We start from the raw sequence: 18,676 nt of genomic DNA, 5'->3' as shown, positions 1-18,676 counted from the left end.
AAATCTGATTTTGTTTTAGGACCACGTCTTACCACCAAATACACTTGTAGTATTCCTTTTTCCATTTACATGAAAGCCCTCATTTTGAAGAAACTTCATAAATAACAGTGAAGCTTCTAAACAACATTGAGATAATCTCATTTTCCAATTAAGGTGATAAAGGTTTTTTCAAATTCGGGGTTTTGATGCATTGCCCTCTACAGGCTTGAGAGGCATGTTATTTATAAATTGTTACTGGAATTTGAAAATAGCTGGAAGGCAGATAACACTCTCATACATAATCAGTCCTTTCTCACCATTACTACTTCTAGCAAAGCCTGGGAGCTAAGAGGTCCTAGTTGGAGCCTCATCCTGTGAAATCAAAGGAGTCCTGAGTCCATTTCAGAAATTGGGGGCGCAATGAGAGACTCTTAATGATACAAAACAAACGGAGGCTTGATGGAGGGAGGTGGGTGGGGGATGGGCATTAAGGAGGGCACTTGTGATGAGCAATGGGTGTTGTATGTAAGTAACGAATCACTGAATTCTACTCCAGAAACCAGTATTGCACTGTATGTTAACTACCTAAAATTTAAATAAAAAAAAAAAATTTTAACTTGAATAAAATAAAAAATTTTTAAAAATTGGGGGCACAGAAGTTGAGGAAGAAGGGTGTGAAAAAATACATGTGATTAGTAAAAATATTATTTGCCCTTTTTTTTTTTTTTTTTTAAGTAATCTCTACACCCAGTGTGGGGCTCAAACTCAAAACCCTGAGATCAAGAGTTCCATGCTCTTCTAACTCAGCCAGCCAGGCACTCTGATTATTTGTTCTTTTAGAGTGTAGATTTTTTTTTACAGTGACATGCTACTTCTAAAAAAATTTCGATTTACAAAGAAATAACTTTTCCTGACAGAAATAACATCACATTTAAAGACTAATGACTTATTTATTAATAAATAATCATGTTGAAATTTCTTCAGTGATTTCAGAAATATCCTTTACAACTGGTTTTTCCAATATAGGATGATGCATTGAATCTGGTGGTTCTCTCTTAATTCCCTTTTAACGTATAGCAGCTCAAGAGATTGGCCACTTGACCTGTGGAAAGTGGCTTCTCAATTTTAATATGTGTACAGATCATTTGAAAATCTTGTTATGGTGCAGGTTCAGATTCTGGTGCTCTAGGCTGGGGCCTAAATGTTGGTGTTTCTAGCAGGCTCCCAGATGATGCCAGTGCGGCTGACCCATTTATCACCCTGAGGAATGAGATTCGAGAAAGTCCCATGTTCCAGATTTCTCTTGATTGTTTTCTCCTCGTGCCTTTTAGTTAAAATTTCTTTAACTTGGAAGATAAATCTATAGGTTTGATTAGATTGAATCATTTTTGGCTGATAGCATATATCAAAAGTACTTCTCCCTGCATCGCATCAAGAAACAGTATCTGATTGTCCCCATCATTAATGATGCTAAATTGAGCCCTAGATTAGGGTAGTAGCCACATGATCTTCCCATGTAACCAGGAAAGGGTGGTTGTTTCTGCTTGCAACCTACAAGTTATCTCTGTGATACTACTTTGGCATCATACAGATACCCAGTTCTGTAAACCATTCACCAGTTGATAATCCTTTCATGAATCAATAATGTTTCAGAAGTTGTGATGATTTTTAATTGAAATTTCTTTGATTTTTACTAACTGCCATTCTTTTGTGAAGTAGAACTCTCCTTCATCAACTGGGACGTTTTGGTTACTTCATAGGAGACAGTTCCTATAGGAAAAGGAAGATAAGTGCTTAATTTTTCCCTTTTATTTTCCAATTTTCAAAGAGTTAGTTTAAAAGCCACCCCAGTGTGACAAATGAGTTTTTTCTAATTTTCTCCTCTGTTTTTTGATTATCATGTATAAACTCAGTTTTTCATAGAATCAGTGTATTTTAGTCAGCTGTATTCTTTTTTGATGTTCATATTGTACAGTTTTGACTACTGGTTGCCTTTTTATGCTTGATCTCAACCAAAAGGCTGAGAAGGGTTTACTGATGGTCTTTTTTGAACCGCCTCCAATCTTACCCTTTGGATCTTTGAATGATCCCTTCCTTGCTGGCTCAACAAGATAATCTAGACATTTTGTACTTGCTCTAGGTATGGAGCAAGCTGTTTCTCCAAGGACTCCTGGATATTAGAAAAAAATCTAGACTTTAGGAATGTCACTGATACTGGATGATATTGTTTCTAGGTCCATTCTGTGAACTGAGCTAGACAATACATATTTTTTCAAATCCTGAAATCATACTCATATTTTCAGTTCAATTTTAATAATATTTTTACTTAATTTTGTATGCTTCTATTTTGTTTCTCTTAACACTTGATTCCTTACTGCAGTAGTTCTAACTGTGGCACTCACCAGAACCACCTAGCCAGCTTCATACCCTTGCTAGGCCCCACCCCCTAGAGTTTCCAATCTAGTAGGTCTGGGTGAGGCCCAGGGATTTGCTAATCCATGTTCTCAGGTGATTTTTGAGGCTGCTGGTCCAGACCATACTTTGAGAACCACCCTTTGAACATGGTTTTCTTAAAGGTGTTGAGCCAGATTGAAGATAATTTAGGAAAAAATTGATGTTTCAAAGATAAGACATGTGCTTTGCATATTTGAGGACAGAATGGAGAAAACCAAGAGAAATTTTGAAGATAATGGAGCAGGAGGTGTGCATGGTAGTAGAAGTCTCTCAGGCTTCCAGGAATTTTGGAGAGGGGTAGTGTGAGGACAAATAGGTTTCAGGGGCCACTGTTTAATTTGGCACGAGATTTTTCTTGTCTCTGTCTCACTCATCAGAGTGTAAAGGAAGGAGGGGTGGTTTGAAATGATTTCAGCCTGTTACTAATACCTTTTTTCCTGATACGTTTTTCATTTCAGATTAGGGTGCTTCCGTTTCCCTCAAGTCTTTTTAACTGTAAATGACAGGTTAGGTGATTTTAATAGAAAATTATAGGTCTTTTGTTTAATACTAGCGTTTTAAATGTATACATAAGGCAGCCTTAATCAGAAACTTACAAAGATGAAGTCTCTCGTGTAATTTGACTTTCTTTTAACTCGGGAATCCATTAGAAAGCTTGCAATTTTTATCTCATTAATTAAAAAAATCTGACAGCTACTTATATAGTATGACTCCCCCAGGTGTGATAGGAAATGGGATAGATTGTGCAGTCTGAGGGGCGGGGTGAGGGACTAATTTAAGTTTCTGCTAACATATTGCCTTTGTCTTTTCTAAAAATGAAAAAAGTTGCAGTTTTTCCACAAATTAGGTGGCTTTCTGTAACATCTTTCTTTTAAAAGGGCCTTTAAAAGGGTGGGCATTTTCAGATCTGCCCCATTTACTGAATCTCATTAACATCATGTTCCAGTGTTTTTTGTTCTTTCAGTTAAGTGATTTCTTGTTTCATACAGTTTAAGCTTTGTTCTTAAAAGCTAAAATATTTGGCCTTAAATAATACTATATATATATAAAATAAATAAAACTATTTTAAAAATAGTTTTTTAGGGTTTTTGGTGGGGCAAGTGGTAAGAGGGGGTTTTTTTCTTGGGCTCAAAAGCATCGTTACACACATCTGTTACTGTTTTTTGCTGAAGTAAAATGCTGCTTGAGGCCCTTGAGGAATTTGGAGCCATTTTCCCAAAAGCCAAATGACTCTAGAATGCTATCTTACGCTGTTTCTCATTTATCTGCTTCTGTGCTGGGCAGGTGATGGAGGTTTTTAGACTTACTGTTAAGGTAGGCAGAGTTGGCTGCCTTCCTGGAGTCCAATTGCTATGTGTTGAAACAGGCATTGCAGGTCTTCTGCAGCTCTTTTTCATGTATTCTACTTAAAACTCTGCTACAGGTGGTTGAAATTGTGAAATGCTGATTACTGACTTCAGTCTTCATAGTAACTGCTACATTCACACAGATGGCTATTCTTTTTTTTTTTTTTGTTAGAACAACTCACCAAAATAAAATTCCGGTTTATTGTTGGACAACATTGTTTCACACATACATCAAACAGGCCAAAAAAAATAAACAGCAACTTCATAGACAAAAAAGGAAAAAAAAAGAAACTTTTATCTTTGGCCTTTTTAACCATCTCATACAAACCAACTACTTATAGTACAGCTAAGTACATACACAAAAAAAGTTACTGGAATGCTCGGAATAAGATTTTTTTGTTTTTGCTTTTTTTTTATAATTTTTTTTCTCCTTTGAGATTATAATGAACATGGTCACACCAGAAGTAAAGTCAGAAGTAGGATGACAGCAAAAAAAAAAAAAGTGGCTGCTCAATTCTAAAGTAATTTTGGGGGCACCTGGGTGTCCCAGTCGGTTAAGTGTCTGCCTTCGGCTTGGGTTATGATCTCAGGGTCCTGGGATTGAGCCCCACGTCAGGCTTCCTACTAAGCGGGGAGTCTGCTTTTCCCTCTCCCTCTGCCGCTCCCCCTGCGTGTGCTCTTGCTCTCTCAAATAAATAATCTTAAAAAAATAAATAATGTACATTTTGAGGAGTGCCTGGGTTGGTTAAACGCCCAGCTCTTGATCTCAGCTCAGGTCTTGATCTCAGTTTGAGCCCCACGTGGAGCCTACTTAAAAGTACTTTTTGAATCCTCAAAGATCATATTCAGTGTATTTATTTTAAAATATCTAGTAATTGGTCAGTTGCATAAAGGCAATAGTTTTAGTCTAACCTTTCTGAAATCTGATGAAAGTTGTAGGCTTTCGCCATCACAGAAATGCTTCTATGCTCAATTTCGGGTAAGTTGAGCCCCCCAAACACATCATTCACTAACCTATCTTAATAAAGTACTGAGGTCAGTTTTCATGTGATTTGCAAACTCAGTCTTAATATTTCATAGTCACTAACTCTATATTTTTTAAAAAGAATTTAGCTGCTAAATATTCTTGATAAACATTTACTGTGTACTTTTAAAATATAGTTATGGTGATCTGGCAATTTTAGAAAATAAAAATTAAGATCTTCTAGGTAAATATTTTTTTATACCATTGTTCATGAAATGCTTACAAAATAAACCCCATACTTTTGGTGTTAATATTTTTTCCAGCCCTTTTTTTTTTTTTTAAAAGCTGGAAAACTAATTATAATTTGTAGCTCTTACCATGAAGGGCTTAACTTCCTAACACGTAAAGTGCTCCTAGAAATAAAAAAAGTAGTGGTCAGAGAAGAAGATAGCCTTCCTGAAAGAAACACAGGTGACTCCTTGTACTGGATAGGAGTAGAAACTCACCACCAATTTAGCTTTTGTGTAATAGAACCCACTAGGAATCTAATGTAAGGAGATAAAAAGAAAAAAGTATACAAAATAGGCTTGTGTATGCAGGATGGTTTGGTTCTGTCTAAAAATTTCCTTTAACCTGTTCGTTCCAGCTAAATTTATGAAATTGCCAAAAATTATGCAAACTGCATGGCTGCATTTATAAATATTAATTTGTAGCCAGTATAGGTGTTTTTAAGCTGCAAATTTCATACCTTTGACACTATTTCTAAAGCATTTACTTATGCACGTATAAACATTAAATTGTAGAATTTAAGATTTTGCTTGGTGGCTTCAGGATTCGAGTAACCGAGATTAAACCTTTTCCCACCCTGATCACACAAAGTTTCATTTGAATTGAGTTACTTCTTGAAGGATTATTTTAAAGGTTAGTTTAACAACTTATACTAGATAAGAGGCATTTATTACTAGGGTATTTTTTGCACATATGTTCTTTTTTTTTTTTTTTTTTTAAACTTAGTGGTAGGGGCTCCTGGGTGGCTCCGTTGGTTAAGCAACTGCCTTTGGCTCAGGTCATGATCCTGCATGATCCTGGAGTCCCGGGATCGAGTCCTGCATTGGGCTCCCTGCTCAGCAGGGAGTCTGCTTCTCCCTCTGACCCTCTCATGCTCTCTCTCTCTCTCTCATTCTCTCTCTCTCAAATAAATAAAAATAAATAAACTTAGTAAAGTTGAAGAAAAATGCCTTTTAAAGGTCTTTTGAATCCATCATATTTACTATAAGCAAGTTAAAACTTTCTCTTTTCTTCCAGATAAAGCTTCACCAAGAAGGTTGCCCAGGAAACGGGCACAGAAGAGATCAGTGGGATCTGATGAGTAAATGTCCCTTTGTGCAACAATTCAGTCTTTACTTAACCTGCCCTAATGTTTTTCGGCCTGATGGGAGTTAGTGCAGAGAAGCCATATCACCATAGAAGGCAACTACTGCTTATGTGTGGACTGAGCCATCAGAGTCTGTGGCGATAATATTACTGAAAATGCACTGCATTCATTTTTCTAAAGTAACAAATTTGGGTTTTTTTAAGCCATTAAAATCTATGTGTGTGCGTGTGTATGTCTGTGAGCAGTTGGTGTTACCAGAATCATTGTTGAACTACCTGAAGCCTGCCTTTAGAATACTAAATATAATGCTGTTATCTCTTTTTGACATTTTCTGATATTTCCCCCAAAACTCAATATTTGTCCAATATGATGGTCAGTGTCCTGCCTTAGACTGTTTTAAAGAAAACAGTTTTGTTTCTTTCTTAGAATTGCTCAAATCCAGTTGATGGCGCAAATTAGTATTTTGTTACTGTTGCTCTTTTACAACTAGTATTCTAAAGGCACAAACAGGAGTAGCTGCTTTTTAGCAATAGAACTGTTTTGGTATTTTGCTGCTGTTTACTATAATGCGCACCTTCAGAAAACTTCCCGAATGAGTCCAAGGAATTTGGGGATTTCTAGCAACAAAATTGTGAAGCATCAGAATTCTGCTGATTTTGATATATAAAACCACCTCACCCTCTTTTTCTTTTTCTACCTTTTTTTTTTTTTTTTAAGAAACTGGTACATTTGTGGGACCTGAGTTGTGTTACCCATTGTTGTTTTATTTCTGACCCACTTAGTTCTTTTTGTTTTTTTAATCATTTTTTCCTTAATAGGAGTATCTTGCTTAAGAAAAATTGTCTGTGTCTATAGACTAAGCAAAAAGTCAGTTTATAGGGGCAGAGATATATTACAAGTAATACTAATCTGTAAAAAAAAAAAAAAAAAAAAGCTGGCTATTTTTTTAAGTAGTTAACCAGTTGGTTTTTATCTAATCTTTTGGGTATTTTGTTCAGAAAAACTTTTTTAAATAGTTAATCTGAAGAATTCCAAAATTTTAAGCACTTAAGATCTCAGAATCAAAATTAAATTGGACTTTATAAAATCCTGTTAGAGTCACTCTTGTCCTAGGTAGTAAATTAAGTTTGGCATTATTGTCAGACTAGATAAAGGGTAAAGTAAAATAGTATGAACAGATAAGAGGCCTTTCCCCTCTGCTTTTAAGCCATATTCTCCCACATATATTTTGTAAAGAAATGGTAAATGAAATTATAGTGGCTATTTAATTCCTGATCTGTCTTAATACAATGAACTGACCCCTCCCCCCTCGTCTTTATAATCCCCACCCATGCCCACATGAAACCACAGCAAAACAAGACACACAAACAAAAAATCTTACCAAGTTCTTTTAAGTATTTAAACATCTGAGCCAAAGCCTATGACAATAGAATAGAAGTTATTATTGTATAGTTGTTAATCACTTTGCAAGTAGGGGCTAAGGTGTCAAATTATCTATATTGGCGTTGCTGAACTATAAACATTCTATACCTGTAATATAAAGTGTTTGAGTTTTTAATTGGGCTGTATGATCAGTAGCTTATTTTGAAAAAGCTCTATGAGCTGTAAAAACTGCATGTTTTTTGTTTAATGTAATATAGGAGACCCTCCTATATTCCTTCTCAAGGAATATATTTCAAAACATTGTTTTGTGAATTCCTAAGTTTGTGAAACTATTAGAACATAACGCAGTGAGGTGTAATTACAAAATTTAAATGGTTTCTAGACAGTTTCATTGACTACTCGGTGGTACTTAGGCATTGGCAAAGCCACACTGAGTTACAGGTGCCAGCCCGTCTGACTCCTAAGGAATTTGCCTTACATGCTAGCCTTTCCACTGCTGAGGTTCAAATTAGTGCCTCAGAAAACATTTGTCATGTTTTATTTTTTAGCATCGATTGGGAACAGTTGAAAACTTAAATCCTCAACTGCCAGGGTCTTCTATAGTATCAGTATGTGTTTAGCAGAAAACTAACTCCGTAATGAATGGAATTCAATTCCACACATGGTTTGTTCAAGCACACTTAATAAGTAGCCTATTTTTTAAATGTCTTTTTTAAATGTAAATATTTGGATGAAGTTTTTAAAGTTTGTTTTGATATATTCATTTGCTACACCAACCATGGTTTCAGAATTCACCTTTTGAGCTAATTGGTTTCAGAATCTGTAAAATGAACCAAGAATCTTGTGTATCAAACCTGTCACGCAGACATGTGAGAATAATGTGTTCATAAAGCATGGATCTTGCTTTCGTTGTATAGCTTCATCATTCATTTCATGGTCTTATGTAGTGAGTGACTTTTCAGACTACCCCTGCCCTCTGAAGTGTTGTCTGAGCAGGGTGCTGGGGTGGGAATGGGACCTGCAAGATCCTGAGGAAGATAGAAGTCAGAAGAAAAGGAACATGGACTTGATTTTATAAAGTAGTTTTTAAATAAGTTTCAGAAAATAGTGACTTTGATAGGAGGAAAAAGCAAATTTAGATCTTAAAAAAAAAAAAAAAAAACCCAACATTAAAAAGCCACTGCCTGAAAGGTGTATTTGCAGTGCATTAGCCTATATTTGTCTTTGCCTCTATTGAGGAGTAGTTAATGGTGGTAATGTGACCTTGAAATCTTTGTTTAATGACTGAACATTATTTTGGAGATACAGTAGTAGGTAAATGTAATATGTCAGTCTCTCATACAGCATTCATCTTTTTTGATACAATGATATCCATACCCTTGGTTTGAAGAAAAAAGAAACTTGGTTAGTGCATTTAAATAATGATGTAATTTTTTTTTTTTTTTTTTTTACCTTGAACTTGGCAATACACATTGTTTCTCCAGGATTTTGATAGGTTACAATCCTTGGTTTTTCTTTATTTTAGTTCCAAAATTAGATGTTAGGTTAAATTTAAAAATTTAAGTCTGTATTTCCACGTACACTTGAAATAATTTGCCACATTTTTGGACAGCATCATTTATAGCTGTAAAATCAATACATTTGTTCTGGTTTTACTAAATAAAATCCTACTTTGAACTAATATCTCCACCTTAGTGAAGAGCAGCCTGACCTGTCAGGCCCTCACTACTAGCATAAAGTAGAGTATTAGGATAGTACGAGGCAAGAACAGAACTGACCTGCAAACTTCTCAACAGTTTTCTTTACGCCTCTTACAGAACTGTACCAGTTAATATTTGTATGATTTTATTTGTTTACAGAAAAGCCTAGACTTTCATAGTAATTAATTCTATATGTAATCTGAAGTTCTGGAGTTTTCCTTTTTTCAGACTTTGGAATTATTTCTTGAGGTTCTGGTACCATTTAGCTGCTTTTTTAGAAAAGGAACTCATTTATTAAACATCAGCCATGGATTGTGTTCTCTTGGGCCTTTCCATTCATCTTCTAATAAACCTTCATAGCAACTGAAGGAAGGTGATTCTCACTTTATAGGTGGAAAAAACAAAACCTCCTGAATTTTAAGTAGCTTGCGTAAGGTGTTACATACTGAATTTAGATTCAGAGCTTTTTCTAAAACTCCCACATTCTTTCCCCTGCACCATGTTTAAGATGGAAATTTTATAAAACCAAGCATTTGGGCAGCTTACAAATACTTGGTTTTCCAGAATTAAGCAACTGAAAAGTTCCAATAAACTCAGTACTTATTCTCTGTATTTGTACTATACAGTAGGATATAAATGCCACTCAACTCCAGAATACTATGAAATAACCCCAGTGAGTCTTCTGAGCTGTTATAAATCAATTTGTGTGTTTGTGGTGTATACATATAATTTGAAATTTTTTATATACTTCAGTTATCCACAGTACCCTATTTAATCTTGATAATGACACCTCTTTAAATACCCTTGATTAACAAAATCATCGTCTTCAAAAACATTTTAAGATTGATATGCTAGTTTGGCTGGATTTTCAAGTTTTAAAGGGTTGAAGATTCATCTTCATGTTAAAAGATGAGAGTGAAGTACAGTTGACCTCTGAACGGGTTTGAACTGCATGGGTCCACTTATACATTGATTTTTTTCAATAAATACAGTTCTGTAAATGTATTTCCTCTTATGATTTTCTTAATCTTTTTTTCTAGCTTTATTGTAAGGATATCGTATATAATATATATATAAAATATGTGTTAACTATATTATTGCTAATGGTTCTGGTCAACAGTAGGCTCTTAGTAGTTATGTTTTTGAGGAGTCAAAAGTTGTATGTGGATTTTTGACTGCGCCGGAATCAGCGCCCCAAAGCCCGCATTCAAGGGTCAACTGTACTTGTTCTTGGGTTATACAGCTACACAAAACTGGGATTGTAGATTAGGCTTCTGTCTTCTTTCTGTTCAAGTGTGGATGTCCCTTAAGAGGCACCATGGAGCATTAGAAAAGAAAAAACAATATCCTCTAGAAAACTTGAAGATCAACCCTTACGTAGATTTTTGTTATAGTACCTGTGACAATCTGTCGCCTTGGGTGATAGGTCTGTCTCTCTGCGGACTGTGAGTTCTGCATCTTATTTGCGTTTTATCCCCAGTTTCTAGCTTGCAGTTTTCATGTGGAAGCCTTATCACAAGTGTTTAAAGAAAGAATGAGAAAATGTGGGCCAGTTTTCTTTTGTCATTCTTCCATGGGATTGTGTTTAGAAGTGTTCCTGATGATAACCCAGTATCACTGGCAATTCTCTGAGGTTGAACAAAGATGGTATGGTTTGCTAGCCTTTGGATTGGGAATGTAGTCTACCCTGGCCACTAAAGTGTGACCTTGAGAAGGCAGCTCATCTGTGGAGTCTTGATGTGTTCTTTTTAAATTGAGAGATACTTGAAGTGTCCCAAATTGTTACCTCCAAACCCTTAATACAATGTTATTAAGTGATTCTTAAATTTAGTTAGCAAACCCAGAAAAAACTAAGGTATATAATGGACTCCTCTGTGGCTGCCTGGATTCAAATTCCAGCTCTCTCAGAGTCAAGTTACATCATCTCATTGACTTCAGTTTTGGGTGCCTACCTTTTAGAGTTGTGAGCTGTTCAGAACTTTGGCGCTTCGGAAGCTATGTAAGTGATCGCTACTGCTGTTGTAAAGCTCCATACTGTTGTAACATCCCGTGAAGCATATGAGTGGGAGGTGTATATGGTACTTTTTGGGCTTAAACATGGATAGTAGTTAAATTCTGTAGAGGAAAGCTAAATAATGGTATTTTTTTTTAGCTAAAGAGTGAAAGTCTTAAGATGGACATGTAATGTGGCTAGCTGTCTGGATATAATAAGGGACCAGAGCAAGAGGGCTGCCAAGGAGAGTTTTATTGTAATCTATTAGAGCCTGCCCATCAAACTGAGAAATCTGTTTCAGAACACTTGGGGCGGCTGCCGTGTTTTTCCAGTGATGGCATTGCTGCTCAAAACATCTTTTTAAATTCCTCCCAGAATTTCTTTGAGCTTCACACAGGGCTACCCAAAGAGAATCAGTCTTATTTGTGTATTTTCAGAAATCCATTTGATCGTCTTAGATTTGTCAAAATAGGTGCTGAGGTTCTAAAAGCATGTTAGGAGTATGAGAAACATTTTCATCAAGCATAGTGTTCACATTGAGCAGGTATATCAAACATCTGCTCTGTGTTCTGCCACATACATTCTTATTTAATCCTCACAACTACCCTAGTTAAGCCCATTATCCATCATGCAACCACTTCAAGGAGCCCAGAGGTACCCATGGTGCAGATTTGGTCCATTGCTGTCTCCAGATTTGTTGGAACAAGACCTGTGAATTCTCGGACAGGGAGCACCTTCACATTCACACACAAAATCTACCTACCTGTGTTCTAGTTGCATCGCTTAGGATTTGCTTGATATTTTCTCTGAGGTTGATGCCTTCTTATTTTCTTGTGCTATCACAGCCAAAAGTCAAGATAGATTTATCAATACTCTGGACAGTGGCTCTTTTAAGAGGACCTGCTGCCATCATCCGAGGTAAAAGATTTAAAGTTGTTGGTCCTCAGTACACATAAAAACAGGACTTCATTCCTTGAACTCTCCTGAGCAGTTTATTATTAGAGTCACGTGTATTTTAAGGTCTTGTATTTAATACCTCAAACTGTTCATAATCGAGTGAGCTTTTCATGGCTAAAAATACTGGTTATGTATCTCCCTTCGCCACTGCAAGCTGCCGGCACTCTGTGTCTCCACTCAGCGGGGAAACAAGATCTAGAGCAGGCTGTGGTCGGCCTGTCCTGAAGCCGTCTGCAGAGATGGTAGTGGCAGAAGGAGGACCCCACGCGGTAGTATTGAGAGTGGCCTAGCTTGACTCCTTAGTTGAATTCCACCTGGGCAACCCACATCTGGTTTAGACTGAAGCCTCTACCTGGAAGTAATCTCCTTTCGGGAACCACCGGTAAGATCCTGTGACCCTTTGGTCACTATGGTGACTTTTCACGTGGCTGATGGCCTGATAGTCTGGTTTCAAGGAAAAATCCTGGATGGGCTGTCTACACAAGGCGTTCAGAGCTGTTACAGGGCCTTCTTCATTGTCATCAATCCTGTCTTTCAGATTCTTGAGACTAATGTCTGCAGATGTGCACCTCCTTTGCCATCGTCCTCACCATCTCTGACTTTTTTCCTTTCGTGCACACCTATACAAAAACCCTCCTGTCTTAAGTCTTTTGCATGATGCTCCTGCCCCTCTAACTGCATTCCTGTTCTGTTGTTTTCTCTCCTTGTCAAAGTATCTCTTAGGCTGTTGCCTTCTTTTTCTTCACTAGGCTTTCAGTCTTTGAAATTTCTTTCAATTTAGCTTCTGTCCCAGAAAGCTGTTCTTGGGATCTCATGGTTCCCTATTTGCCAGCCTTCTGCACTCGAATTCTCTGGCCTCAACTTGTGCGATTAACTCGCTGACCACCAGCCTCCCCCAAAAGTCCCTCTTCACTTCTGTGATGCTCCTGCCTCCTTCTCTTATCCCCACTGACAAACCCCAGACTCAGGCTCTTTACACTTCTCTCTCTACTCGCTTTGGAGAGCTTTATCTGCTAACTGCTTATTACCTCAGCCCTCACTTACTTTCCTGCTGCCGTTCTAACTGCTTGAGACTCGTTTTCACTTAAACTTTCTATTGTAACCCCAAACAAACAAGTCACAAATATTTATTTCCCTCCGTAAATTCCCCAATGTAACTTCTCGCCATTCTCCAGTAACACGGCTCCCATTTGTCCAATATGAAATCTTAGTCCAAGTACAGTCATTTGCACATAAGCATTTAATAAATTCTTACTAATTTTAGCTCTGCTATGAGTTAAATTAGATTGCAGTTCTCTCCACTTCATAATCTAACAATTTCAGAACTTCAAAGACATCTGAACTCATTCATTATAGGCAAAATACCTCTGGTTCCAGGTATTTCTTTTTATATTTCCTAATTCATTGCAGGAGGTCTTGGGTCTGCTATTTTAATTCTAGTGCTTTCAAACTTGGAATGTGATTTCTGGCATATTTTCATCAGGTTATTTATGACAGCTTTCTTCCTCAGGCTTTATTTGGTGGCTGTCTAAGGATGTTCTCTGGCTGTCATTCAGGACTATTTAATGAAAGTGGGCCTGATTAATCCATAACTTTTTTGTGCGCCTTTGAGAAATGTTCCTGCTCTACGAGTATCCGGAAATCACAGTTTTTCCAGTTTGGTAAACCCAAGAGTACCCCTCTTCTTTGTTACTTCCATTGGTCTAGCAAAACACACCTAAACCGGTCTGCTGTCCTGTAAAATGCATTTTTAAATTTACATATCCCTCCGTTAAAGCTGGTCTTGAAAGTATTTGTCCGCAGTACACCTAAAGTGGCACTGCATATGATTGCTAGGTCTGAAACGTTAGAAGCACAAAGTGAATCCGAAATACTAAGCAAAAAAAAGTAGTACAATATTGATCTTAATTTTCCCCTGGGATTTGCAAAAAAGAAAAAAGCCTCACACATTTTCTGCTTTTAAAATTCTGACATTTCAAGGAACAAAGTCTTGTTTTAGAATAAAGATGATTTAATATGACTTTTGTGCTATTTGTCAACTAGTTGACTTTTCAGGTGATGGTCATAAGACACCCCTCCACCCAACACTCACACACATATTGAGAGTTTGGGTTCCCAGTAATTGTACAGACCACATATCCTGACCTTAATTTTACACATTTTTAAACAAACAGAGAGGTGTCTTTGATTTAACTTCCTCATCTTTGTTGATGAGTCAGTACCTAGAATTTCCTTTTCAAGATTTATTGTAAGCGATAGAGCTGAATAAGTGTGTTCTTCATAAAAAAAAGTATGGAGAGCTCCAAAAAACTTTGGAGATACAGTGTAGCTATAATGTTTTTAGTCTTTCCTAAAGGAAAAAATGAGGAATCAAAAAATATTAGGACAGTAAGAACCAGCATTTTTAAATTCTTGTCCACAATGCTTGGAACCACTCAGTATTAAATAAATGTCAGATTAGTCCCAAGTCCGAAGAGCAATATACATGCAAGATGCTAAAGCAGTTTTTGTGGTATGGTAGATTTTATTTCTCCTTTTCAAAAATGTTCAAAATGCTTCTGTTTTATAATGGAGGAAATAAATGTTAAATTTATCTGAGCCTCCTACAATGAGTATAATAATCACAATGGTTGTGGGCAGCTTCGCTGTAGCTCAGAAAATGAGCCAATTTAAAAACCTTGGATGTATTGATTCACTTTACATATTAGAGAAAATTGATAAGATTATTGGTGGAAAATCCTTGAGAGTATTTTTCCTTTTTTCCTTAAAGGAACTCCAGCTTCCCATGAGTTGTTTTTTTTTAATTAATCAACTACATCCGCAGCTGAGTTTGTGCCAGGCACTGTGTTGAGTGCGGCCCCTCCTGCCCCACCCTTTGCCTCCCAGTCCCTGGGCCCACGTTGACCAGTGAGTCCAGTCCCGTCCCTCGTCTGGCCTCCAGTCACACTCCCGTGAACATGGAGACCACCGTCGTCCGCAGGGATCGGGTCTTCCCCTGCCTCACCCCTCCTCTGCTGCCCCCCTGGCCCCCAGCCTTGGCCATGATTCCCTCCACCCAGGTCCCCGCCCACATGTGATCCTTACCTGTCCGTCCTCCCCGGTCCGCTCCCCTCGTCCGAGGAATCAACTCAAGCATCTGCGTCCCAGCACTGTTTCTAACTGTCCATCTACCCTCACCACTGCCTGAAACTACCTTGTTCTTCCGTTGTCTGTCACCCGTTGGAAGAATTGTATTTAGCAGATCACCAAGTCTTAAAATAGTACCTGACACATGACAAATGTTTTAATAAATATGAATTATTATCCCAGCCATACAGTGAAGTAGGTATATTCTCATTTTGTAAACGAGGAACCTGAATACACAAGTAACACTGAAAACCTCTCAGCTACTAAGTGACAAAGCTGAGACCAGAGTGCAGACATGTCCGTGTCCAGAACCTTCACATGATCCTGTCTCCCTTGTGATATAGAAGGTTTCCAGGTGGGAGCCCGGTCACCATTCTCCGAAAACCCAGGAGAAAATAGGTTGAGTTGCTGTGCCCGCGTCTTGGTTTCATCTGTACAGACCCGCACAAGACTTCCAGGCTCATGTGGCAGACAACCACACCTGGAGGGTTGTAGAGAAGAGGCCAGAATGGCCTCTTGGTTGTACATTGCAGCTCCAGCAGGAAGCATTTACCAACACAAAACTCAGGAGACTGGCAAGCAAGTGCCCAAGAGTTGCTGTAAGTGTGGCTTATGTGAAATCCCATAGGTGAGTTCTAGAAAAGGAAGTGAAACAATAGGGAAATCACAGCTGTAGCTTCAAAATGAAGTCAGTTCCCAAACTGTGAGTGAATCGTAACCTAAAATGTTTTTTGGTTAACATTTTTTGTATAACTTAGCAAATTATAGCAAGTTGAGACAATTCAATAAGCTATCGTAGGTGTTCAAAAGCTGCTCACCAGCCATTAGAAGATCACCGTGAGGAAAGACTGAAGAAGATAGAAGTACAAGCCCCGTTCAAGTGGTATTTCATGTCAAGAGACTAGCTGTGTTAAGATCCTTTTAATTACTAAGTTTGTAATAAGGGAGTAATTACTTGCTTCTGTGTTTTGGGTTTCGTAATTTTAAATCAGTAGTACTCTTCTTCTAGAATTCTCCAAATGATAGGAAAACCCTTGACAGTGTAACCGTTATTCCCAGGCCAGCCTTGATACCTGTCTGCATGGGTGTGTTTTGCTGCCCTCTGCTGCTAACAGTTGGTACAGCAGCGAAGGGTTCCTTAGCAGGGCTGCCCCTTGGCATTGCTAGAAAAGGTGAAGAAGGACTGGGAAGAAGACAAGTCTGTGTTAGGCATTTTTCTCTCCTAAAGCAAACTACTGCTCCAGCCGATGCAACCCAACCAGCCTTTGTACTCCACCCCCCACCCCAAACGAAGCATCAAATTAAAGTGAAAAATACTGCTTTTGCTAAGATGTCAATGAAATGATTCGGATTTTTAAGTTATTTGAATGATCCTGTCAGTGGAACGATGAATGCTGTACAAGACAGCCCTGTGCGTCGCCTGTGGTGCTGGCCACCCACCCCTCTGCTTCGCCTCCGTCACACACACACACGTTTACTTGAGATGAACTAATCAAATATTTTCACTCGGACATCCATGCAATGAGATGGTTAATAGCTATTGGAATTCGATTTTGTTTGACTCAAGGCTCACCCATTTAGTGGCTGGATAACCTTAAACAAGCCACTTACCTGGTCTCAGCCTGCTTCTGTAAAATGGGATAATAGTACTAGAGTTATTAGTTACTAATATTCAATGAATATTTACATAGCCCTCCCTATATGTCAAGTGTCCAGCTTTTTGCCCAGTGCAAGACTCTCTTCCGTCACCCCCCTCTACGGACGCCTCTGCTGGACCAGGCTCCCACTCCCATCCTTGGACAGCTCAACTATTAGACGATTCTTTCTTCAACCCAAATCAGCCTCCTCGTGGTCTGTGTCCCAGTTCTGTTCTCCAGATGATCTTAGAAAAAAATCTGCTTGCTTTCCCTTATGATAGATAGTCCATGTATTTGAAGAGACCTTCCTTTGTTGAAAGGCATCTTTTATGCAGGTTAAAGTAAAAAGTAGTAATAACCACTTCAACCTGTCTGGATTTTTTTTTCTAAAATATTCCCATAATTTTTTTTTCCCAAGGGAACACTGTCTTTATTATGATGGGAAACACCTAGCTACTTAAAATCTTACATGCTTTATTGAATAATGTAAGGGTCCAAAATAATTGTCATTAAGGATGGGAAGAATTGCCCTTTGTTCTCTCCCTCCAAAATGCATCACTTCAACAGTTATTTGCCCTCGGGCGGCATTCACAAATGCAAATTGCCCAGAAGATTGCAGGGGCGAGGCGCGCTTCAAGTGCAGCGTTCAGGGCGTCGTGCCCAGCACTTCTGACTCTTGCTCTGGGCTGGGGCCCAGGAATCTGTATTTTGATAATGAGCATACCCAGTGCTCCCGCATACTGCGGCATGCCCCAGAAGAGCCCGGGGTGCCACGAAGGCGTTGCCTGGTGCAAAGTAATGAGCCCATCTGCCCTGTTGCCTCTGGGAGCCCCTGACTTGCTGAATGGCAGGATGGCATTTACTGTACCACAGACAGCGATGCTTTGCCAGGCCCTGAGTGCTCTCCTTCTGCTTGTACAGAGATGGGGCTGCTTCACTTGTCCCTTCCTATCGTTCCTGCCCTCTTGCTGGATGCCCCAGAGGGCAGCTGAAGGCGGCAGAACCTGACCCTTTGAGCACTTCCTGTGATCCAGGGACTCTTCTAGGCATTTTACTTGTGTTCACTCATGTTGTTGCCAGGGCCCCCTGCCCTATGAGAAAGGTTCTAATCCCATCGTGTTTCAGCCAAAGAAATGGAGGCAGAGATCAAGAAAGCAAATTGCCCACTGTCACCCAGCTTTTGAGATAGTAAGGCCACCCAGGATTTGGACCCGGGCAGTGCGATGCCCCAGCACCCTCACCTCTCCTGGGGCCGTCAGACCCACTGGCCAGACATCAGTGTCCCAAAGGCACCTCAAACTCAACATGGTAACTGGTCATGTCCTCCCTAAACCACTTTCTCCTTCAGTGTTTCCTGTCTCGGTGCAGTCACTGCCACAGGAAACTCCCTTTTTACAGGTACCCTCCCCCCACCTCTTACCACTCTCCTCTCAGCTCAGTTCCTGCACTTGACAAGCACAGCTGCCCCACATGGCGGCGGCGGGGTGGGAGGGTACTGGCCATTGCCTGCAGTGCTGGGACAGCCCTGACCCAATGTCCTGCCAGGCTTAGTCCCTTCAAGCCCTCCCCTGCTTCAAACCTTGCCACAGTTCCCCACAGCCGGCAGGACCAAGACCCAATCCTCTACTGTACGCCTACACCTGACCTTCGAACCTGATCTCTCACTAGTCCTGACCTTGAACTTGGACCCCCCCCCCCCAGCTGAACTGCCTGTTTCCTGCGCAACCACACCCTTGCCACCCCCTGGCCCTCTCCACAGATG

The 18,676-nt window shown here is 39.1% G+C and overlaps 1 protein-coding gene across 2 annotated transcripts in view; it reads left to right on the top strand.

Moving 5' to 3' along the window:
* Positions 1-18,676, top strand: part of SSR1 (signal sequence receptor subunit 1) — a 38,344-nt gene that overhangs the window by 17,355 nt on the left and 2,313 nt on the right. The window contains exon 8 of one of the 2 annotated variants that reach the window (XM_073877552.1): positions 6,049-6,112. In XM_073877552.1, the coding sequence (XP_073733653.1) occupies positions 6,049-6,112 (64 nt within the window). Of the gene's footprint in view, positions 1-6,048; positions 8,406-18,676 lie in introns of those variants that run through there. The other variant, XM_025890951.2, reaches the window with a different exon arrangement.

The sequence above is a fragment of the Callorhinus ursinus genome, unplaced genomic scaffold, assembly GCF_003265705.2.
Source record: "Callorhinus ursinus isolate GAN/ISIS: 27379988/994484 unplaced genomic scaffold, GSC_fseal_2.0 scaffold26, whole genome shotgun sequence".
Taxonomy (NCBI): Eukaryota; Metazoa; Chordata; class Mammalia; order Carnivora; family Otariidae; genus Callorhinus; species Callorhinus ursinus.
This window is presented reverse-complemented; position numbering and strand designations above follow the sequence as displayed.